The sequence below is a fragment of the Thalia democratica genome, chromosome 6, assembly GCF_965202585.1.
Source record: "Thalia democratica chromosome 6, ktThaDemo2.hap1.1, whole genome shotgun sequence".
NCBI classification, from domain to species: Eukaryota; Metazoa; Chordata; class Thaliacea; order Salpida; family Salpidae; genus Thalia; species Thalia democratica.
Window position 1 is genome coordinate 45,397,732 of NC_139170.1, and position 25,894 is coordinate 45,423,625.

A 25,894-nucleotide genomic window follows, 5' to 3' on the forward strand; every position below is an offset into this window, starting at 1 on the left:
GCATAAAAATATTTTTAAATATTTTTTACAGAACTGTTTACTACCGAACTATTTTTAGTCTTTTAATGAACGTCGACAACTGTATGCAATGTATATGATTTATGCACATTTGATTTATTACAAAAAGTAAGCATCTTAAGTTCATATTTTAGCTTTCATAAAATTCAATTTTAAAGAATTTTAAAGCGTATTTCAAAACATGTATAGTAAGAAGTATTTCAGTGGAATAAAAAATACTCAAAAATAAAAGTATTGAAGCAACTAAAAGTTAATAAAAACTAAAAACTTGCCTATAGGTTTGCCAATCATTTTAGTGCTTTAAAATCATATTGCATGAGCGGTAAATACTTTTTTGAAGTCAAGGTTTAATTGTTTATATAGTAATAATGCTTTTAAAACTATATATAAACAACGAAACACTTATGTTTAATTAAGTAATTACTGTTCAAACATTACTATAATTGGAATTAGGTGAAGTTAGCCTACGTGAATTGTTATTTAGTATATTTAAATTAAAATTTCCTCCTTATCAAATCTCATATTTTAGATATTAAAATATTTAGAAATGTTTCCACTAATATAAAGAGCCTAAATCTAGGTTATTTCAAATGTAAGCACATAGTTTAGGGTTAATTTTTTTTTATATGTAAAAAAAATTAAGTCTAACAAACCAAAATAGTGATTCGTTTAAGAAAAGAAAATATATTATTTCAATAGTTGTTTATGTATTTTATCATTTTTTTACATTTAAAAATGATTCAAATTTAGAAAAACATTAAAAAACTAGCTACAAAAACATAAAATTAGTTTATTGCGTTTTGAAGCTTATAATTGTTTATTTTTAAAGTAAAACTTTTTCTTTACACGTTATATGGTAATTAACACTAGATAACATTTGGATAAATACTTAGTAATACTTATTTGTTGTCTAGTTATAGATTAATACTAATACGTGTGTATATAAACATATATAAGCATGTATAAGATTTGTACTCCAGTAGTATTTTTATTATAAGTTTCTTGTAAGTTGTTGCGAATTAATTATACACATTATAAGATAAACGCTTAAGCAAGTTTTTGCACAAAAATTTAAAAGTCGTTTTCAAGCTTAGGCAAACCAGACCTTATAAATAATAAAGTATTGTAGAATCTTGAACTTAATAAGTGTTAGGGGAGTATTCTTCGTAGAGAGTGCTGAGAAAGAACCACCAGACGCATAAGAGATTAGTAAAATACTGAAATAAGTTCTGTTTGAATACGTTTGTTTAATTTTTCGTTTTACAAGTTGTTTTGATTTATGTTGACAAACTTTACACAAAGTTTTAGTTTCTAGTTTTCATTTTGTTTACAAGCGGGGTTTCAATAATTTCAAAGTTAGGGACAAAAGCAGTACTTTGAGTACATTTAATTGAGTTTATATTTAGGTTTACAAGCTTTTAAACTGAATGAGCTGATAAATGACATGTTTATATACTTTATTATATTTTTAAAGTACTTAAAACAATGTAAAAAAACATTGGATGATGAAAACAAAACGTTTTTACTTTATTAATAATTAATTGTGATCAATTATAATTCAATACGTATTCGATTAAATACTTAACATAATATGCAAATCAAAATGTTATAATTTTATTTTTATATAAGTCTAGTGGTTGAAAAACGTTTATACTTCTAATTTTTATTGCACTTCTTGACTTAGCTGAAAAGCAAAACAGGTACAAATTTAAATACTATCATTTTTGAAAACGCTCAAGTTGTACTTTTAGATAATTATTGTATAAGTAAGTACATTTATTTTGATTAATAACAAATACTATTCACAGTTCACTGTGAAGCTGCAGCTAAACTGTAAATTATTTTCGAAGGATTTTAGTAAACTGTATTTAACTTAGTTATTTTATTTCTAACTTAGTAAGTTTAAGGGGTTAATTACTCGGCATAAACCTAAAGTTTATTAAGACTATTTATGATTCGTTGATATGTTGCGCTATTTGTTTTCGTTTTAATAATTAATAAAGTGTTTGGTATTTGGATTTTGGAATTTATCTATTTAAAATATTTCTACTTAATTTAGGAGTTGCTTTTGTTATTGTTTACTATATGTTTTGTAAAAACAACAAACTATTTATTTATAGATACTAATTATATAATTGCTCATAAACTACATATGTTAAGTTTTTATTTTCAAAAAAGTAATTTGAGCTTTCATATATTTTTTTAGTTTGTAAGTAAATCAAATTAAAAGCTACTACGTTAAATTTTTATAAACAATATGACCAATAAACTTAAAACTAAAAGTCCGTATAATGTTTTTAATTAGAGTGGTATCAAATTATCCTACTTTTTTTTTTGAGCAAAACTTAATCACACTATAGTGAACAAAACTAATCATTTGGTTTTGTAATCTAAAAATTTAAACCAATTAAAAAAATTCCCCACATTACACACTTTTTCAAAATCAAACTTATCCAATGCTTTTACAGTAGAAATATTCAAATGCAGATGTTGCTAAAAAATTTATTTTTTTATAGATCTTAAAGTCACCAATAATCTCTAAAAAAGCTAATACTTTTAATCAGTTAATATTTGGTGTATTTTATCCAGTTATTAGTACAAACCAGGCTAAAGCTTCAGAGCTTTCCAAAGTTGTGTAGTTTTTGATATCAAGATCTCTTGCTCTGCTCGTGTAAGTTTTTTTAAATCAAAATTTAGGGGAGGAGACGCTGTGGAGCCCATGGTAGACTTTGATTTCCATGGTCAATATTGGCATCAATGGGTTAAAAAAGAGTACTTACCATTTTTAAACTTAAAAAATATATATATATATATATAGTTATTTTTTAAGTATTTTGTTTTTGCTTTTTCATTATTGTTTCAAAGTTAGCTCAAAGTATCAGTTACAAGTAAATGGTGTGCAGCTTGATGACCAAAAGGTCTTTCTCCACACCAATCCATTGACCTTAGTTGTGACTGTTCACATTTTCTTTCTTTTTTTCTTCTTAAATGAATCAGTTATCTTTGATAGATAATTAGAGTACAATTCTGAATAAGAACCGTATTTCAATAAAATATCTACACATTGTTAAGAAAATTTGTATATGGAATAATGAAGACCTTAATACAGTGCTGCCACAAACTTTGGCTACTCAAGATAGCTCAAAACAGTCTTGAAGTTTTTAAAAAGTTTGGAATAATTCAGGCTGACTCTGGACTGTTTGATTTTTTTGTGAACCTTGTGCTATTTTTTGACTTTTAAGCTAAATTTTAATTAAAAAACAGTTCTTTCCTATTCCTGTTAGACCTAAATTTCAACAAAGATCTGGACCCAGCAAAGCTCAATTAAAAAAATAACTTGGCCATATTTAGCCTTTTAATACAAATTTTGTTCCAATAGAACCTAAAAGAATTTTTTATAAAAATTCAGCTGGAACAAGTACCTAATCTATTTAAATAAGTCTAATTAGATACAGACATAAGAATATAAAATAAAGGCAATATTGAAAAATATCAGAATTAATCAGTACAGATTCTATAAATTTTCTTAAATAAGAATAATAATTTGTTTCAATTGACAGGTTGATAAGCTTTATAGAATAATAACTTTTTAATTTACTTAAGGGCATAGGGGGGAAAGGCACTTTTTTAAATGTTGATCTTGTTTTTAGATCTTAGCTGACAGTTACATTATAACTTTTTAACAATATAAATTAGTATCTGAAATATAAATGAACCAAGTCTGAGAGTTTCTTATGGAAGGGCAAAGTAAAAAAAAGCAAAAAAAAAACAACATCATCAAAAATCTATTTTCTCCTACAGTTTTTAAGCAGTCTTTCTCAAACTTTACAGTTGAATCTGAATTTAATAAAAAAAAAACCTAACGTAGGATTTTTATTTAGATTTTGAGTAAAATTATTTCATTAGTTAGAAAAAATTATCTATTATATATATTGATTCTTTTTCTTCTTTTGGTCATAAAATATAAGTTTTTTATTTTTAAATTGTTACAATAGACTTTTTTGATGCAAGGAAAATTTACTAAAAATTTGAAGTCAATAGCTTAAAAAATAAAGGAGAAGATAGATTTTTGGTGAGCTTATCAAAATTCAGAGAAAATCAGCCTAGAAAAATTTTGGTTTCATACTTTGTATCTGATTTTATTTTTAAAAAATTGGTTATATCTCAAAATTAAATTAATTATTTTCTTGTTATATAAAAAGTATCTTACATTAAGCTTTCAATTAAGAGCCAATGTTAATATTTGTAAAATGTTGGACCCCCATGCCCTTAATAATATGTGATTGTTTTAACTTTAAGCAAGATATTTTTTTAATGAAAAACATAAATAAGGACCTAATTGTTTAAAGTTTGAAATTTAATTTCAAAAATTATTTGTGTCTAAAAAAAGTAAAAAAAAAACACAAAGAAATACAGAATTGTTGATTTTTAAATGAAAACTTTAAAAAGCGTCTAGGTATACTGTGCAGTAGGTAAAGTCTTTGTTACAATATACTTTAAAGAAAAGGTGGCTTATAAGCCCTTAATTTTAAGATGTTAATAAGGCCAAAGAGGGCAGGGTTTGAGCTATGTTCACAAGCCTTAAAACTATTGAAAAATATTGTTTTTAAATAAATTTTAATTGTTTTTAACAAATGCTACAACAGTTACTTATAACTTTATTTTATACTGGGTAATTCAGGTTAGTTTTTTTTTAAATAATTTGGCCCCATTTGTACATGCATAAACTTAAAAGTTATTTGAAAAACTCAGGCTTAGACTAATTTAGCTTTTCAAACTCAAGCTAGTTAAAAGTTTTCAGCCTATTCTTTTTTAGAAGTACATGGTTCTCACTACACTGGATTTCACACAAATTTGTAAAAAAAAATATCGGATGTTTTAAGATGAACTTGTAAAGTCGAATAAATTTATCTTTGTTTTTTGCCTAATTCTGGACCAACTTTACATATCAACACACTATCAATCATAGTTTACCGAAAACTTAGTTCCAACAAAAAAAATTATAAATAGAGTATACTAAACTTGCTTAAAGGCTTGCAATTCAATGTTTTGTTAGGGAATGTAAAAATAAGTTTTTATAATTTTTATCTTATCAAAAGTTTAATTTAAAATTGCACAAAACAAAAATGAACATATTTTTTATGTTTTTGTTTATCTGAAATAATTTTATTCAACATAATTCTGTATTTGACTTTTAAGAGCGTTAATACTATAAAGCAGCAATTTATTGTCAGTAAACTTATTTTTCACAAAAATAGTTGGATTTACCATATTGTTTTTGTTGAAAAAGTTGAAATTAGATTATTTTTTTCAATTTTTGTGTAATTTTGAATAAAAAGTTTGTTTATACATTCATGGTGTTGTTATTTAAAAAAAAGCATATATTGAGTTAAGTTAAGGTAGTTTAATCGATTCAGTTGGACTCAGACAATTTTTTGTTCACTCAGACTATTTTTTGCGTGAAGTGTGGCAACCTTGTTTATACAAAAATCTACCCGAACTGCCTAGAGTTAATCGTCTGTACAAAAATATAGTTAAATCAAGTATGTTATAATTCTAATGAAATGTCAACTAATGTCGGGAAGAATACTGAACATTGTATTTTTAAGTTTGTCGATAAAATAAATTGATATTTAAAAAGAGTTTTTGAATAAAGTTCTTATACTTTTTTTGTTATGAGAAAAATATGTTATCATTATCTTGCTTTTATGCACAGTAATTTTAATATATATTTTGTTTTACAGTTTATTGTTTTGTTAATAATGAACTGTATAATAAAATATATAACTAATCTTCTTAAGTCAAGAACTTTTTATTGTTTGATTTAAAGCAAACTACAATATTACAATAATTTTTAAGGTGAGACAAAATAGTTTTGATGCCATAATATATTTTAGGTAGCATATATTGTAGTTCCTTTTATTAATTAAAAATGTTTAAAATATTAGTTGGAATTTGATTTTCTAAGAATAGATCCAAACAATAAAAGTTGTTTGGAACACTGTGTTACCAAACTTGAAAAATACTTAGTTGAACCTAACAATATTTCTCAGTGATATTTATTCATAGTGCAGAAAAACATCTTAAGTTTTAATAAATTAAGTTCTTTTAAGACTCTTTTACTTTTTAAATATAATAACAAACTTCTAATGTACCATGTTTTAAATAAAAGTTTAATCCCATTTAAAAGTAGTTAAATAATTTTGTTTCACATTAAAACTTAACGGAATAAAATAATTAAATTATTTACTTGTTCATTTACTTAAAATTGCAAGTGTATTGAAGATAATACAATAAAGTATTATTTGCAGATTAAATAAAGTACTAATGGCTTACCAGTACATAGTTACTGCCCAGAAACCTACAGCTGTTTCATTTTCTGTGAAAGGTAAAAATGTTTGCTGGTGTTTAAATGTTTATTTTTAATCATGATGTTAACGATTTTTAAAATAAAACTTGTGAAGTAAATTTATGATTTGAAATAAACTAATTTACAGTAAATCATTAAATATTTTATTTAATTTTTATTATTATTCTATATTTTTAATTAAATGTATAATTGATTAATGGTTTATTTGTTTTTTCTATATAAATAAAAAATTTGTTTAAGTTTTATACACCATACTTGAAATACTTATAAACAAAGTTTAAAAGAATTAAATTAATTATGGTTTTAATTATAATTTTTTTCTAAGGGTTTAATATTTTTTTAATTAATATGAATTCTAAATATTAACTAATCTTTACTAATTTCAAATGAACAAAACTTTGATAACTTAAAATTTTATTTAATTTGAAATAAATCAAAGTCATAGGGAGGAAGCTCTGCATTTAATTCAGAATTTTTTTATTTTGCAGATCTTAAATGAGTTACCACTTGCTTTTTATGACTTATGATAAAATAAACCAATTATTATTAAAAATTTGACAACAGTTAAATATATTTTTTAAGGAAGGCTCAGACTGAAAAAATTGTACTACTATTGTTTTATAAAATATAACTTGTTGTAAAACTTTTTAGCAACTGGTCTCAATTTTTCTCAGTCTTATCTCTAAAAACAGTAATTAAAATATAGGACACATCTGTTTTTTTATTATCTTAAAAATAATAAGAACATTTCTTGAAATTTAAGTCTTTTACAAATTTTAGACAGTTTCATAGATAATTATGTATTTGATTTACTTTTTTCAGAAACTCTGTCTAAAACTGATTATTTCATATAACCATGTATATTTTTTTAATTATATATCATAAAAAATAGATTATAGTTCATATTTAAAATTTTTTAACATAAAACAATGAATTTCTTTAAATAAATGTTTAATCATGTTGATCTTACGTCTCATCATGTTTTTAGAACAAAATTTTGTTTAAGATTGCCTTTTGAGTAACTAAAATTATAATAGGTTCCTTTTTTTTTTAATTCTTTCAAAAAAAAGCTTTGAAATATTGATGGACATAGCAAAAAACCTAAACAAACTTAAATTCAAGGCACTATTAAGGCTGGAACTTTTTTTTTTATATGTTGATATATTTATTAAGATCTTTAACTTGACTAACAGTTGCTTTTTACCACTTTTTCTGATCAAAATAAGTTTTTGAGATAAGTTGAGACACAATCTGAGAGGTTTAATAGGTTCTTTATGAAGGAGCAAAATAAAAAAGGCAAATAGACTATTTCATGAAAATTATTTTTACAGTTTCTAAGCAATATATCTCAAACTTTATCTTCAGTATAATCTTAACTTAATAAAAAATCAACTGTTTTAAAGCAATTTTAAAAATTCTGTGAATTTTCTAAAATAGAAATATAGTTCCCAATTTTTTTTTAAAGTTCTTAGCGTAGGTTGTTTTCTTAAAGTGCATGGAACATAACCGAAAATTTGAGGTAAATAACTTAAAAATAAAGAAAGTAAAGTTAATAATTATTTTTTAAAAATTTAAGAAAATGACAGTGAAAGAGGAGTGGTCTATGTATTATAATTAAAAAAAAATTAAAAAAAAAAAACTTATAGTTTATACTCTAAGCTTTTATTTAAAATTTAATTTAAATTTTGTAAAATAAAACCTTAACTTTCCTATGCCCTTAGTAAAAAGTATGTAATTTAATTTTTAAACAAGTTTGAAATTTTTGAGTTGCATTTTTTTGTTTAAAATTATTTTATTAACATTAGAAGACTTAAATTTAGTGTAAATATTATATGCTTTTACTTTGAAATAAACTTTAAAATCAAGTTGATAATCTACTTAGAGGAGATTCAGAATAGGTATGTGTTTGTATTTTTTAAAACAAATAAATTACATAACAACATAGTTTTTCTTTTGGTCCCTGTAAAAACTATGTACAACTGTTTGTTTTGAAAGAAATTCATCATATATTTTTTTTCATACGTATAAATTTTCAAAACAAGTTATGAAATTTGAAGCTCAAAGTTTTAATATTCAGTTTTTCATTTTAAATATGTCATAATTGTATCCTGAATTATACATATGTCCTTTTCAGGTAACTTCACCAGTAAAGATGACTTGAACTTGCTTGTGGCAAAAAACAACCGAATAGGAATTTACACAATTTGCCAAGAGGGCTTGAGAGCTGTCAGGGACATAAACATATTCGGAAAGATTGCTTACATGAATCTTTTCAAACCATCAAAAGTATGAGCAAATTATAATTTTTCTTTATGCTTTTTAAAATGCTAAAAAATAATAGCCATGATATATGTTGATTTAAAGCTTTATGTACCAAAGATGGATTAATTTATTCTGTTAATATTTTTAATACATATTGATATAACTTAAAATGTTGAATCCTCACTTTATAAGTTTGATATTGATACAGAACTCAAAGATTGACTACTTATTTTTTCTCACTGATCACTATGAGGCCAGTGTGATCTACTGCAAACCTACCAGCGACGGAGGATTCGACATACACACCAAAGCCCATGGAAACTTGAGTGTTAGTTCATTGTTTGTTATGGTTACATATTTCTTTTTCCAATTAAGTATCATTTGTGATATTTAAAGGTTTTTGAATATTTGTTAGTGGATAAATATTAAAGTTAAAAATGCTTAAATTATTTAAACTCATTAGAAATTTATATGAGAAATTTTTTTTGAAAAGCGGAACAAAAAATCAAATTGCTTGAACTAAAATTGTTATATAGTTTTATTAGTAAGTGCTATTTACTTATTAAAAGAAGCTTGAACTTCTTTTGAAGTATTTAAAAAAGTTAATATTGTATAACTAGGATTCAGTGGGCCGCCCACCTGATTCAGGAATCATCGGGATGTTTGACGTTGAAAATAACATGATTGGATTGCGTTTGTTCGAGGGAGTTTTCAAGGTTTGTAGTAAAGTTTATGTTTACAACTATATAATAAGTATTTGTTGAGTTTGAATTTTTGGTGTGATTTCGTTTTTTGTTGGAACAAAATGTTAAGAAAAACTATAAGGAAAACATGTTATTTTTTGATGCTCAATTTAAATAAGCAACATGCTTTTTTTATAACACTTTTTCTAATCTGTAGTGTTAAAAAGTCATGTAAAGGTTTTCACATGAATTTTTTATTGAAAGTTTTATATGTTTTCTAGTGTACAATTCTTAACTACTGACATAAAAATCTACTAAAATGAGAGTATTGCGTTTAAGTATTCAACACAATATAGATTTTATTTTAATAATAAAGGATAAAAAACCAAACCCCTTTAACTGTTTTTTTTTTTTTTCAATGATCAGTTCATGCACTATGATGCCGAGGTGACGGAACTATCCCCGTTCAACGTGAAAACAGAACAACTTGGAATCATCGACGCGCAATTCCTGAAAGGCTGCAACACAAACCCTCAAGTTGCAATGATATACCAAGTAGTTGTTTTTTCAAATTTTTTGAATAAGTTGGTTTCTAAAGTTTTACATCAATGTTTTTTTGTTAACTTCTAAAGTCAAGTCTAAATATTTCCTTTGAAAACTTAACTATGTAAAGTTATTGTTTTTTTAGATTATTTGTTTACTCTTTATAATGTTTTTTGTAGTTTTGTTTGCGTATTTTAATATGTTACATTTAATTTCATAAAATGATATTTTTACAAGTTTTTGAAACAAAATGTAGCTAAATCACCACTAGATCTACAAACAAAAAATTGTTTTATGAAAATTTTAATATACGCCCCTTACTGATTACATGACAATTCAAATTCGGACAATTCCAATTCCGACGATTCAAATTCTTTAAAAAAAATTTAAAACAGTATATCTCAAAAAGTTTTATAAATTTGAAAAAATAAAAAACACATATGTAGATCTTAAAAAAATATACAAGCCACTTTTTGTATTTTGCAGTACCTTAATTATTTTTAAGTTATTTTAAAATTACTAAAAAGTAACTATGTTTTGTACTTTATTTAAGCCATATCTCAAAAAATATTCAATATTTTGCAAAATGAAAAATAAACTGCTTTTAGATATTAATAGGACCTACATATAATTTTTTTATTTTTGACAAATATATATTGCTTTTTTAGTTGTAACCCTTTCAAGTTTTTTTTAAGAATTTGAATTGTCCGAATTAAAAAGTCGTTAACCCCCCATTACTAGATCTTCAAACTTGCATTTTAAAGGATTTTTGATCCAGGTTGTAAAACCTTTTCTATTTTTTTTTGTCACACCAGCCACACAAACAGAACACGGTGGGCCGACACATCACGGTGTCCAAGCTGGACGTGAGAAGCCGGGAAATCGTCAAGACGACCTGGGAGCTTCAGAACATAGACCCGGATGCGAGCGTTCTCATTACAAGTGCGAGTTTTATAATGCTTCTGTAAAAAGTTGCTTTAAAATATAGTATGTTAAACATTAGTGTTAATACAAAGTGTTTTCATTATAACCAACACTGTAAGTTTATGATGGCTTGAAACTCAAACAGAAACAGTTTCCTAAATAGAGAAAAGCTATTTTTCTATTAATCATAAAGTTTTTTTTTTCTCAGATTAGCTTTTCAATAGTGTGAAAATACTTGATTAAACTTTTTTTTACCTTTAATTGTAACAGTTTTTTGTACAACTAAACCAAAATTATGAAAAATGACAAAGCCACTTTTTTTTAAATATACATTGCAATAGAGATAGTTATATAATTGTATGTTAATAGATAAAATATAGTAACTTTGTATTTATTATTTAATTATCACACAGTGCCACAACCAGCTTACGGCCTGATAGTTATTGGACAACAGACAGTCATCTACGTCAATGAGAGGAACAGTGCCAATAACGACTTCATATCAGCTCAGATACCCAATACCACGGTGGTTATATTTTTTTATATAGAAAAGTGTAAATAATATTATAATGTAAATAAATAGTTTATATCAATTCCCAATACAACGGTAGTTTTTTGGCTGAAAAAACTTTGTTTAAGTAGTAGAGTTCTATTTAGTTTTGATTTTAGAAATTTTATGTAAGTAAGTTGCAAAACAATACCTTTTATTGTTTGCAACTTGTAAATAAAAACTTGTATATAAATATATATTATTATAGTGTCAACAACGAGTTCAAATCCGCTCCAATGCTCAATTCCGTGTATATATATATACATATTAAAGGTTTTATAAAAAGTTCTGATCGATAGTGCTCGACAAATTAAATTGGAGCTAAATATTTATCTAATTATATAAAAACTATAACTTTAACAGCTGTTTCACACATTGAAATGTAAAATTTCATGTGATCGTCAGTAACCATTGCTACGTCACAATTATTATAAAAAATTTTAAAATCGAAATTTCTGTTCACTACTATAATAAACTGTAACTTACATCACATGAAATTTTACATTTCAATGTGTGAAACAGCTGTTTAAATTATAGTTTTTATATAATTAGATAAATATATATATACATATATCCATGAAAATAATTTTGTTTAAGTAGTAAGAGTTTTGCCTAGTTATAATTTTAGAAGCTTGCTATCACTTAGAACAGGGGTCTGCAAACTGCGACCCGCGGACCAAATTCGGCCTTCAAAGTCAAAATCTGCGTCCTGCAAACTCCTTTTCAGCCAAAATATACATTTCTTATATAAAATACCATTACAGTTAGGCTCTTTGTTCAATAAATACTCTTAACTAGTGCTCTACTTTTCCTAGTGTATCATATTTTTAATCTAAAACAATATTTTTCTACTATTTATTAGAACTTAATTTAAATAAACGCGGCCCTTTAAGATTTTTTTCTAAATTATGCGGCCCGCGATCAATTTTTCCTAGGAAAATTGGCCCGCGAGCTACAAAAGGCTGCCGATCCCTGACTTAAAAAATTGCTAAATATCAACGTCATTTTGCTGTCCATCGATTAACATGGTCTTATATGTATAATTTTTTTCTGATAGTGAAAATTAAGTTCTACAAAATAAGATCATCTTTTAAAAAAAATATCGACTCCCTATGGCCTTAATTACAAATGTTTAAATGTACCGGATTAAACTCTTTATTAAGTTTTAGATTTTTGTTGAGTTTTAAGTCCTTAATCATTAGTCAGTAGTTGTTTTAACTAATAATTAACTTTTCTTGTTGTACATTGACATTGATATATATGCTTTATATGATAGTTAAATTAAAACAAAAACTAGTCTGACCATGTCATAATGATGATGTCACGTTTAATTGTACGTTGTAGCAGTAATATATAGTAATATTTTATTTATAGATTCAATACACTTTCATTTAATACTAATACAATGCATTTTTAAATTGAAAAAGCATATAAATTAGCTTTACTATTAATTTTTTGAAGTTCCTTAAAAATATTGTTTTAATATATGTGTTCATACGTTTTTCTTATGTGTAGAGTCTTCCTTTCTTATAAAATAATATTTATTAAACAATTACAAATAGTTTTATTTAAATAATTTACTAAACAAAATGCCTACTTAAAGCTTACTTTTTACGCATTTTATTAATTCTTAAGGTAATTGTCAATATGTAGGTTTATATTTAATAATTTTTTCATTAACTTTTGTTCATTTCTAAACAGAAATTGTAGTTAATATTAAAATATTTAGATTTCTATCAATTTAATTTATTCTTTAACATATTTTGGGTTTTGTGAAATTAGGTTCGTTAGAGAACCTTGATTTTAAGATATTAAGTATATGTTGTTAATGAAGTGTAGTCAATAAAATTTAAAATAAGTTTATCTGGTGCATAATTACATGTAGTGTATAAACTTTTTTTAACCTAATTATACATGTTTTAATTTAAGTTTATGTACAATACATACTTATAATGACTTCGTTCAAGCCAAATTAAAAATTTTACATAATTTTTGTTTAATAAAAGTTTTGTAAAACTTTCAATTTATTCACACCATTTATTTTATGATCTCTTCCGTCTATTATTTTAACAGTTTTTATCCAATTCCTACCAAAGCGTTAAACTGACATAATTTAATTAATCCAAAATAATTTCTATTAATAATTTTTTTAAATATTTTAGTCTTTTTATTTTTATCCTATGCAAGAATTTTAGATACTGTTTAAGTTATTAAAAAAGCTTAATTTCTGTAACAGCACCCGATAACCTGCTGGGAGCCGATTGACGAAGATTACTCCCGCATACTGCTGGGCAACTTGGACGGGGACCTGATGATGCTCGTTCTCAAGTTCGGTGATTCCCCTAACGTGGAACCAGGTGCGAGGAGACCGGTGCTGAGCTTAAACATTCACCACCTCGGCAAAGTGCGATTTGTTATTTTATACTCAAGTTAATGGCTCACGTTGTACGTGTTAAGTAATGTGAATTTTTCATTCACGTTATTTTATTATTTTTAATTTGGTTTGAAAAATCTAAAATTTTTATAATACAAGGGTTTCGATTAGTGACACCAGTACTATTATAACTTACTTTTTTGTGGTTTTTCAATGTTTTTTCTGAGTAAGCACAATAAAATTTGAAACATTAATTCAAAACAACAGACTTCAATTCCGGAGTCCATCACCTATTTAGATAACTCGTTCGTGTACATTGGATCAAAATTCAGCGATTCCCAACTCATCAAATTGAATGAAGGTGGGTGGAAAATTTTGATAAAAAATATATGTTTTGATATTTTTACTTTATATCATGCTTAGATAAACTGTTAACAATTTATTGAAAATAAATAAAAGGTGATAATAAAATATTTTTTATAAATTTTAGCACATACGCACTTAAATTTATTTCTTGTACTTAATGCCTTTAAACCTTTTGTCCGTGCAAATGAAAAATCAAATATTACTATATAAGTAACAATCATTTACTAAAAAAAAGATTCTTCACGATAAATTTTTAAACAAATTTTAACAGTTGAAGTTTTTTAGATAGCTTGTATGCAGTAAAACTTTATGTGCATGTTTTTGAACAATTAACAAGAAAGATGTTCAATAAAACCACTACTAAAAAAAATTAATTTAAGTATATAAATTATTTTAAAAAACCTAATAAATATTTGTAAACATGATTAAGGTAAATTAATTGTTATTTTATGTAAATGATAGAATATATATTTAGTTCATATTTTTTAAACGCGACGCATATTACAAAGCAGTCTTACACATGTAACTTTTGTGTCATCTGTATGACTAAACTTTATACTTAGTGTCAAGTTTACCAAAAGTTTGCTATTATTAATATAGTATATAAGTAAATTATATTATATTATATTGTATAAGTTTTTTAATAAGCAAAAGTCAAGGTCTACTCAAATTGAATTTTGTTTTAAATAATTCAGGTACTACTTTTTTATACTTAAACAAACTCAAGAACTATTTCACAATAACATGTTTGTAACTTATGAATCAGTAAAAAAAAAATTAGCACTTAAAATAAATCTAACAGGCAATTCTTAAACTTTGGTTTTTCTAAAAAAGCTTTAAGTGTTATAGTTTTATAAATTGAATTGTCTAATAACATTTATCCTGAAACAAGCTTGCATAAAATTTTGTTCAATGTTTTAATGCCCAGCAATGTACATGTTACATATAATATTACAATATTGAATTTTGTAACAGACGATATACAAAACAATTAAACTAATAATCGGAACAATCACACAAATTTTCAGAGGGCGGAAACGGTGACGGTCCGCAGACGATCGAAGTTCTCGAGTCGTACGAGAACGTGGGACCGGTGGCGGACATGTGCGTGGTGGACTTGGACCAGCAGGGACAGTCGCAGCTGGTGACGTGCAGCGGGGCGTACAGGGACGGAAGCATCCGCGTCATCAGGAACGGGATCGGAATTCAGGAGCACGCCTCCTTCGACATGAGCGTCAACGGTTGGTTGTGACAATCAATTTGATGTGGTGTGAAATAGTTGAGAAATGTTTCAATTGATTCTGAATAAGCTATTTAGTATTATAAAATAAATGGAAACTTTTGGTGTTAGCTTCAATGATTGGTCGTGAATTATAACGGGTAGAATGATAACTTATTTGTTGTTGTGTTAAAAAAACTTATAACATTTATTGAATGCGTTTTACCTATACATCATTTGAAATTAGAATAAGGTTTTTTAAACAAGTTTTTGATATGAAATGTTAAACTTAAACATAATTCCTTTTCGGGTTAGGCTTTGAAGACTAAATATATAAAGATAAAGAGCTAGGTGTTAACAATTAAAGTTAGCAGTAAGGTAAAAAAGTTGAGGGTTTAATAATCATAATTAGTAGCCGAGCATTGATTTTTAGAGTGTACGAGTGACAGTTGAGCATCAGATAACAACAAGATTATTATTTCTGGTTTAAATGTTGTAAAACTAACATTTTATTAAACCCTTTAATCTACCAGCCTTATAAGGTGGATAAACTTGTACATTATACAGACTCGATGTTAAAATAAAAACTTTTTGCAAATAATAAAATAAGAGCTTGCAAATAAAAACAAATACTTCCAAACTAACATATTGATGAAACAAACCTATATTAGGCATGTGGTCGTTGAGATTTTATGTGTTAAGTGAAAACAAATTTAATTGTCAATAAAAACGCAGGCATGTGGTCGTTGCGATTGGGGTGGGGCCTGGTGCAAACGGAAGCGGACAGGCAGAGGAAGGACTCGCTGGTGGTGAGCGGGATCGACCACTGCAGGATAATAAAGTTTTACGGGGAGGAGGCGGAAGAAGTGAACGTGGAGGGATTCGAAACTGAAGCGAGGTGCCTGTACGCATCCAATGTCGTGCATGATCAGATATTGCAGGTTTGAAGTTTGTAAATAATGAAAATTTTTGGTTGTTTAAATGATTGTAAGCTTTCAATGGCCTTTATAATACAGTTTTGAAGGTTGTTTTAATTCGTAAAAAACATTGAAAAGAATTGATTGATTGTTTGAAAAATGTTTACAAAATGTTAATTTGTTTTAAGTAAAACTTTTTAAATGCTCATTTATAATAACATCACAAGTTCTTATAAAAAATTAACTAATATCTACAATCAGTACTTAAAATAAATATGATGTGTTGACACACCTTAACTTTATTTTTCATAATTTTAAATAATCAGGTCACTTCAAAAGAAGTCCGGCTGCTTACGGTAGATAACGGAAAGGGCGACTCAAACCCGGTCATTTGGACCCCGGATAAGGGCAGTCATATCACCATGGCAACCAGCAACAACTTTCAGTTGCTAGTGGCAACCATCGACCCCAGCAAAGAGGAATTTAATCAGCTGTTCTACTTCAACATCGCAAACAGTTAGTTTTGGGATCTTATTTTACACTAGTACTTTTTATGATGTTTTCGAAAATAGTATACAGTTTTTGTAAAGTATGAACAAATTAATAAGATTTATATTTTCACAGGAGACCTGATAAAGGAAGGGGAGAAGAATTTTAAGAACAACATCGCTTGCTTGAGTATTGATCCCATTTCATCACAGGAAAAAGATACGGATGCCGAAAATGTTTGTTTTTTAGTTTACGAAATATTTTCAGAGACAACTAAACACTTTTTTACAAAAAACAAATAAATTAAATTAAGTCTCAACTAACTTATGCTTGTATGCGACGTTTAACGGTTAATTATACCGATTAGTTTTATAAGACTATACAATCATAGATAGAAATGTTTATATAAAGTCCATTTTAAGTGACAACTCGTCATGAAATAATCTTGATTTTGAACTTTAAAGATTTTAACAACATACTCAACATTTTAACAGATGGAAACGGACAGTCAGGTGAACGAGAGAGCTTCTCTGTGTTCGGTCGGGTTATGGCGGGAAATGTCGATCAACATGCTGAGCATCCCTCACTTGCAACTACTGTACACTGATACGCTTTCTGAACGTTTGTTTTGTTTGATTTGGCTTAATTATGTTTTATATAAAATTTTTTCAATTTTTAATGCTTGTCCTTCCAGCAGTTATATGTACTTTTACTGAAAATTCATCTGTGCTTTGAGAACGGTGCATCTGTGCATAGCAATATATTGTCTAACTATAAATTCAAATACGTATAAATTGAGTAGTTAAATTTATAGTCAATAACGTGAGCATATTCTTTCAAAAGACTCCATGTTTAAGTGTTTGTATTATCACGTGTACTTCTATTTTGTTTTTTTATATTTCAGATTACCAACCTCGATCTGTCGTCTTGGTCAATTTTGAAGGCATCAACTACTGCCTGGTCACAATCGGAAACGGTCACCTGTTTTACTACAAAATCGACTGTAAAACAGGTCAGTTTGCTGTGCAGTGTTTAAAATTAAATACTGGTTTGCATAAGTTCATTTTTCAAAGAATGAATTCATACTTTAATGTTTACGAAATAAGTTTTGATTTAATAAAATTGTTGTATTTATGACTCAAAATGATCTCAATTTAAAATTAAGTTATTTTGAAAAAAGGTAAATTATAATATAAGTATCACAACAATAATTTCTGAATAGTAATTTAAAATAACCTTAAACTAACTAAAGTTTTATTTTAAGTTTTGGAAGATCAAAAAACTAAATAACCAATTATGATAATGAGAAATATTTGAAATTATTGAAAACTAACTAACATGAAATTATTCTAAGTTCTGCACACTAATTCAAAGTTACAAGTTAATTTTAAATCCACAAGTCAAATTGCTCGCGATCATTTTAAACTAATTTTCATTTAAATACTTAAATGTAAAAAATCAAAAAAAAAAAAAACGGTATAACTATAAAACTATAAAACAATGTGCATACATATATGTCCTACAACACTCTATATACTTTAAAATATAATTTTGATTATAAACAATTTAAAATCATTCACCCTCCACTCAGGCGAGATGACGGACAAGAAGAAGATCCACCTGACCAACAATCCCCCCAAACTGAAACTTTTCAGGTCGAAGGAAGGAGCGTGCTCGGTGTTCTCGTGCAGCGACCGACCCTCGGTGGTGTACAGCAGCAACAAGAAGCTGGTGATCAGCTCGGTCAACATGAAGAAGGTCACCCACATGTGCGTGCTCGATTCCACAGGCTACCCCGAGAGGTATTTGTTTGGTATGAAAATAATAACAATAACTTATATTAAGTTGCTTGAAGCAAAAGTTTCATACATTAAACTTTTGTTATTTTAAAAATTTTAAATGCTGCGTGCTCGATTCAACTGGGCACCCAGAAAGGTGATTATTTGAATGGTGTAAAGTTACTAGTTTTACCGATCGACCGATTAGAATTGTTTTTTATGTTTATGCAGACCTGGGTATTAACTGACTTAATGCGTTATAACAATATCGACGACGGTTACTTAAATGTTTAAAATTGATTCAGCTAAATAATATAATATAATAAAAATACATTTGAATTTATTATTTCAATATATCCGAGAGGTTTGTTTGTTTGGTTTATAATTACCAGTATCATTTCAGTCAAATAATTCAGTCTAAGTATGAACAATAATATCTCTCAACTTGAATAGACACTAAAGATAACTTTTAGTATTTTTTTTTGAATCTTTTTAAAGCATTTTATTTTTGAATGCATTTTTAGTAACATATTTAATATATATAATAACTAAAGTTTATTTTTAAGCGGGGAAGCCCTCCTGACAGAACGTTGTATTTTATTTTAAATATAGTTAAATTAAATCTTGGGAGATAAAACTAATAATGTTAATGTACTGTATTTTTATCCTTGGTTGTGTGGCTTTTGATTTTTTTGAACTAAGATTGTTTTTATTTTCGTATTAGTTGTCTCAATGGTTTATAGAAATGTTGACTGCTGCTAACTTAAAAAAAGTATGTAGACATACTTAACTTATTGTATAACATTAATTCTTGATTTGTGTACTATAACTTGTTGGTGTTTTAATATAAAAAATAAATAAATTTAAACTTTACAGTTAACTCTAACCCAATTGTTCGGTTACTTTTAAATAACTCACTTCAAGACCAGCTTTTTTATAATAATAATTTTGTTATTTCAGTTTGGCGATAGCAAGCGACAAAGTGGTGACGATCGGCAAAATAGACGCGATTCAGAAACTGCACATTCGCACTGTTAAGTTGGGAGAATGTCCCAGGAGAATCTGCTATCAGGTATAATATTTTGTTGTTTTGATAACTACTTTTTGTAGTATTTAATTGTCCTAATGATTTATTTTATTGTAAAACAACGTTTTTTCTATGATTGTTGTTTTATTCACTCACAAAACCGTTATAAAACGAAATATACATTTTTAACATTTTGATTATTCAGTACACTTGAAAGCAACTAAAATATTAAGATATATATTTTTTACAGAAAGAAACACAGTCGTTCGCAGTGGGAACCATCAGGCACGAATACGTAGATGACAAATTGCAGCTGATACCTAATAAAAAGTGTGCTAGCACCACTGTGAGTTGTATACATACAACGATAAATAAACAGATAAACGCATACATATATAGCAAGGATATGTCTTGTTTTTATTTACTTTTATGAGTTTTAAGCTTGCTAAACATGGTTGTTTAAACAAAAAAAATATGTACTATTTGCTGACTTTATAAGCCCATGTGAATATTTTTTGTTAAAACCAACTTAGATTTGCGTTTAATTAAAAACGCAACATCATTTAGTAACTACAACAATAGCACTTAAATTCCTTACTTTAAAGGCAACAAGAGTATGGAAGGATCGGAACAACGCGAGTAAATCTACTTACAACTACGCCGGTGAAATGATATCCATCAGCAGTCTGATTATTTTGAACGCCGCCACGTTTGAAGGTTTGATTTAAATTTACACAAACAATTTGTTTTACCAAAAAAATTACTTAACAATAATTATACATACTGCAAGCTAATTAATTTTAGATTGTTTTTTTCTGTACAAACTAGGTTATTAGGTTAGTTTTTAATATATATATTTTTAATCTTTGTATAGCCTTATTGTCTCACGAGTAAACACAAAGATACTTATATAAATCAGCAATAACAATAAAAAAGAGGCAGACTAGACATCTACAGTTCAAAAATGTTTTTATCTTTCAAAAGATCCTGTGTTTAAATTTTGCAAAAAAACAACCAACTAAGTTATGAAAATGGTACTTCAATGAACGTTGTATATAATTTTTACTTGAATATTCCAAACAGTGATGTACTCATACGAGTATGCAAGTATTAAATAAAATTACTTTTAACTAAACAGTATTATATTGATCAAAAAAGATTAACTTGACATCTAAGGTTAATAGTAGTTAAAAGTATTATATTTTTTTATAGTCTGTATGAATTTGTAAACAGCTTTATAACTTTCCAAACAGTGATGTACTCATACGAGCTGGCGCAGTACGAGGAAGTGTTGTCGGTGATGTCGATGAAGGTTGGCGACGAGGTTTTGTACGTGTGCGGCACTGCCTACGTGCTTGAAAACGAGAGTGAACCCAAGCAGGGACGGATACTGCTGTTCAAATACGACCAAGATACTAGTTTGTTCGAATGTTGTTATGCATAGTGTTTTAAAATAAATAATATGCTTTTAGATTAATGCTTGATAATAATAAACCAAACTTGTCTTGAAGAACTTAATTATATTGTTAGTCAAAGTATTTTGCTACAAACAAACTATAAATAATTTAAAGCAAATTAAATTTCAGTTGAATTTACACTTTTAACTCATTAGGTCGATAAAAATTTAACGTTTACAAGATTCACATTAAACTAGATTGTTTTTATACTGTTGATTTAAATAAATGTTGAATAATGGTATACTTAATTGGATTTTTGCATTAACTTACTTTTTATACGCAGTTTTGAAAAGTCTGAACTCTAATTTTTAAAATCTATTTAGATTTTATTTTAGAACTTGCTGAAACTTGTAATTTTTTTACAAATATTAACAAAAGTATTTTAAACAGACAATTTGAATTTGTTTTCGGAAACTCTGGTTAAAGGTGCGGTTTATTCGGTTGGTAATTTGAAGGGCAACCTTGTGGCTGCAATCAATAATCAGGTATGTTTTATGTAAACTTTTTGATATCATTTTAGCATACTATTACAGACAACACAACGTTTTGCTCTTGTGTAAAATTATAAAAGATCATCAGTTGTTAAAATAATTCTTATTCAAGTAGAATCACATTGTTAAAAAGAGTCAATAAAAAAGTATTTCCAGCTCCTAGGTATATTTTTTTTAAAGTACTTCCAAAAGAGAATTTTTTATGTGCATTAAGTTTTATAATGGAGGCTACAACTAAATACTTTTAATAAATGTCCCCTTAAAAACTATATTATTTCTACCACCAACAAGTAGTCTTTTTGAAAAGTATTTGAAAATAAATCGAACAAATTATCTGCTTAGAAGCTTGAAATAATCGTAATCTAACCAAAACTTCACAGGTATTTAAAATAGTTTTCAAAATCAGACAAGAAATTAAATAATGTAATTAAGCAAGCTAGTTCAAACAAGCTGAAGTGTAATTTTATAAGTTGTCTATTGCAAAACAATTCTATTTTTACTTAAAACCATATCATTTTCGTCAAAAAAGTTAAAAAAAATTATTCACAAAAAAAAAGGTTCGACAAGTTTTTTATATATATATATTTAAGTTACAACCAAACAAACAATATCAAACAGGTATCAGTGTACAAGTTGAATATGGAGAGCGAGTGCAAGCTGGTACAGGAAACTACCAAGTACGGCAACGTGATAATAGTGCACATGAAGGTGTACGAGGACAAGATACTGATCGCCGACCTGATGAGGAGCATGTCCGTGTACAAGTACAAGGAAAAAGAAGGCCTTCTCGAAGAAGTTTGAAACTTGTACATTGTGATGTTTTTTTTGATTCTGATGTTTTAAGTAGTTGTTGTAACTAATTTCTCGATTCAGTATTTAAATTAAATTAATTATTTTTAATTCAGAGATGACAATTAGCAAATAACTAACCAAGTATTTAGTTTTTCAAAATATGTTTGTCTGTTAACTACATTTAGATGAATAAGTTTTGAAGTTCAGGTATTGCTTTTTAAAGAAAGCTAAAAGTTGAGTTAATCTGTTCACGTACAGTTTTTCACTTTTTAAATCAGCTAATTTGCCTTTTTAGTTCTTTTTTAACCTGTGACGTTTCGAACATGAGTCTCATAAAAACACAGTTTCCGTAAATTATAGCTTTTTTGTTTTCCCTAAAATGTTAATTAAAGTAAAAGTTCATAAAGTGTTGTTATGTTAAAGTCTTCAGGACACAGTTCAGTGATAGATTTGTTTCAAGCAACTTTTCTATTAAATTTTGTAAACAGGAGTCGCGAGATTACAACCCGAATTGGATGTCGGCATGCGAAGTCATTGATGCGGAAACTTACATTGGAAGCGAAAATTTCAACAACGTCTTCGTTTGCCAGCGACAAAGGTTTGGTTGGGATGTAAACTTACTTTAAGAGATGATTTTAAATAATTACTTATTTCATGAAAGTTGTCATTTAACAAAAAAAGACAATGTGTTGACTTTAAATTTATCATATAAACAAATTTATTATGAATTAAGTAAGGTTTTTCTATCACAAGGACTCTATTTATAAGACAAAAAAAAATAATTAAATAATATTTAATTTGTATAGCATTTAAAATTAATATAAACAAACCCCAGTGTCAGGGACCAATCAGACAGCAGCAGTTACGCGGCGGAAAGAATGGAAGAAGTGGCCATGTTCAACGTGGGAGACCTGATTAATTGTTTTCAGAGGGGCAGCCTGGTCATGGACTCCGTCGTTGAAACTGAACTCAAAACAAGGGTGGGTAGAAATAAATAGTTTTGTTTATGTATATATAAAAAAAAACAGTGCTTTTTGTATTTTATAGCAAAGTTGTGGGTAATAAAAAAGTCTTGTTTGTATAAGTTAAGAGAAGATCGCTCTAAATTTTATACCACGTTTAATATTTAATAAAATCAAAGTTATTTAAACAAAGAAACTGATATAACTTATTCAAATATTTTACCCTTGCAGAATTGTTTGTATTTAGGTTACTAAATTGTTAACCAAGCAATTGAAAAAAATGAACTTAATTCTCAACAGCACTCGGAGTCGATATTGTTCTACTCACATACTTCTAACATTTTAATACCAAATAATTTACATGCTTTTTAAAATATAATAGAATTTAAAATATAATAGACTAACAAAACTTTTCTTGACCTTTTTTTGTAGCACTCGGAGTCGTTATTATACGGAACGGTGACGGGTTCCATCGGGATGATCCTCCCGATCGAGGAAGAATCTTTCGAATTCCTCTCCAGGATTGAGAGGAAGATGGAGGTTGAGAAGGAGGGAATCGGTGGGTTGAAACACGACAAGTACCGCAGTTTCAGGTTTTAATAATATTCTGTATTTTATAATTATTAAATTAACAGTGTCAAGTTTTATTGTCAAATAGATATGTTAACGACCGTAGTTTCAGGTTTTAATTTGTTTGTTAAGTTTTAAATAATGAAGTATTTTGTTTCTAAAATATTTCTAAAATATGCTGCACATTTTATCAAAAGTTAAACAGATATATTTTTTGTACGCAATATTTTTGTATGCAAAGTTTTATTAACAAATAAATTACAAGAATGAAAATTCTGAAAATAAACATAGAAATTAAAACAAAACTATAAATGTGATTAATATATTTAATTTTTTAAGTTCATTAATTTTCAAATAATGAATAATCTGTAAAAGTGATACATATCTTTATCGTGTGTTAAATTTTTGACAAATAAATTATAACAAAGATAAACCTGAAGGAATGGCATTAAATTTAAAAAAATAAAAGTAACAAAATCAGTCATTTAATTTCACCACAGAACCACCACACTGTGGTTTTTATTCAAAAATTAACACGTTACATTTATACTTTCAGACCCTATTTTAAAATTAACACAGCACATTTATACTTTCAGACCCTATTTTAAAAACGACAGATCGTGCAGAAGGGTGGAGGAGAGCCCGAAGAAGAACGTGATCGACGGAGACCTGATCGAGAGCTTGTTGGATCTGCCCGCCGAGGCCAAAAAGAAGATCGCCAAAGGACTGACTGTAAGAACTGTTGTTGTTTTTATCAGTATCGCTCTTATTACAGTTTTTACTGTAATAAGTATCGTGCAACTTTGCATAGTATCGCCTAGTATTTAATAGAAGACATTTTACAAGTTATTTGTATTAGTAGCTTTTTTTTTGAATATCACAGCGTACTTGAGTGAAATTGCTTTAGATAGTTAAGTTTTATGTATATGTGTATTTTGTTTGAAATGTTTACTAATGTTGATAAATCGACTTTTTTTGATGCTAAAAATATTTTTTTCTACTGTAAAAATACTAATCAACTTTTTTATATGACTTATTTTTCCATAATAGAGCCTAAAAGCCAGGCTGTATTTAAACTACTGTTTGAATAAACACAATATTTTTGTGCATGTATACTCAGTAATTCACATTAAAGCATATAAACACTGTTTTCAGATTAAAGACGGAAATGGCGGGAAAAGAGATGTGACTTTAGAGGAGCTTGTGAAGAAAATAGAAGAACTAAATCGCTTGCATTGAAATATATCTTTAGTTAATATATTATTCTTCATAAGAGCTAAGGTGGTTTCAGTTTAAAGTTTTTGTCTTTTCTAGTTGAGTTGTTGAATTTTTGTAAATTATGTTTTTATCATATAAGCGACAATCATTTACATTTTTATTTAAACTAAGTTATAGTGTCAAAATATATCTAATTAGTTGTTAGATTTAAAAGAAACTGTTCAATAGTAATTCAAACTTTTTTTATAAAAGACCCAACGATCTAAACTATTAACTATTAAAAAAAAATTATATAAATTTACAATTTGTGCTAAAAAATACTCGATACACATTGTTATTATTATGAGTCTTTCTTACAGTACTAAAGTTATTTGAGTTTTTTCTTTGTAAGTTGTTAATAAACTTAAATGTCCGATTCAGTTTTCGATTATTAAAAGTAGCACTTTTTTAATACTTACTTTAATATAATACAAAGAATAATAACAACTTCATTGCAGCTTGAGTTAAAATTAAATAGTTTCACTGAAACTGTAACGCACCTAAAATTGCAGTACTTGAAAGTCTGTAGAAGTTATTTTTAAATTAGTTAGTCAATTTTTTAACTAATTAAACTGATGATTCTGAAACTTGAAACTCAGTTTAACTCCTAGAAGATATAACTAAATTTATCCTTAATTTTGTTAATTTATAATGATTCGAAATTTCCGAAATTACCTATTAAATTTTTAGTTTACATGTGTACTTGAAAAAAAGAAGCAACAATAACAATATAAAAAAATATCAGCCTGAGTCCCCTACACAAATGCATCAAGAATTTTTAAAGCACATAATAAAAATATCTCCTAAATATATTTTTTACATTCCCAACCCACTTAATCTAGTTG

At 27.1% G+C, this 25,894-nt stretch overlaps 1 protein-coding gene across 1 annotated transcript; it reads left to right on the forward strand.

Annotated features, from left to right (window-relative positions):
• The first annotated feature begins 6,333 nt into the window (after positions 1-6,333).
• Positions 6,334-25,170, forward strand: LOC145839588 (DNA damage-binding protein 1-like). The gene is made up of 27 exons (XM_082947203.1): positions 6,334-6,406; positions 8,523-8,674; positions 8,859-8,978; positions 9,271-9,366; positions 9,760-9,888; positions 10,704-10,818; positions 11,214-11,326; positions 13,587-13,754; positions 13,992-14,085; positions 15,119-15,331; positions 16,045-16,250; positions 16,553-16,742; positions 16,851-16,951; positions 17,210-17,336; positions 17,620-17,727; positions 18,307-18,517; positions 19,454-19,565; positions 19,771-19,866; positions 20,126-20,237; positions 20,774-20,938; positions 21,368-21,462; positions 22,087-22,263; positions 22,749-22,858; positions 23,096-23,240; positions 23,655-23,815; positions 24,410-24,524; positions 24,948-25,170. Exons 1-27 carry the CDS (start codon positions 6,346-6,348, stop codon positions 25,029-25,031), a joined length of 3,576 nt encoding a protein of 1,191 aa, XP_082803329.1. The 5' UTR covers positions 6,334-6,345; the 3' UTR covers positions 25,032-25,170.
• Positions 25,171-25,894: the final 724 nt, after the last annotated feature.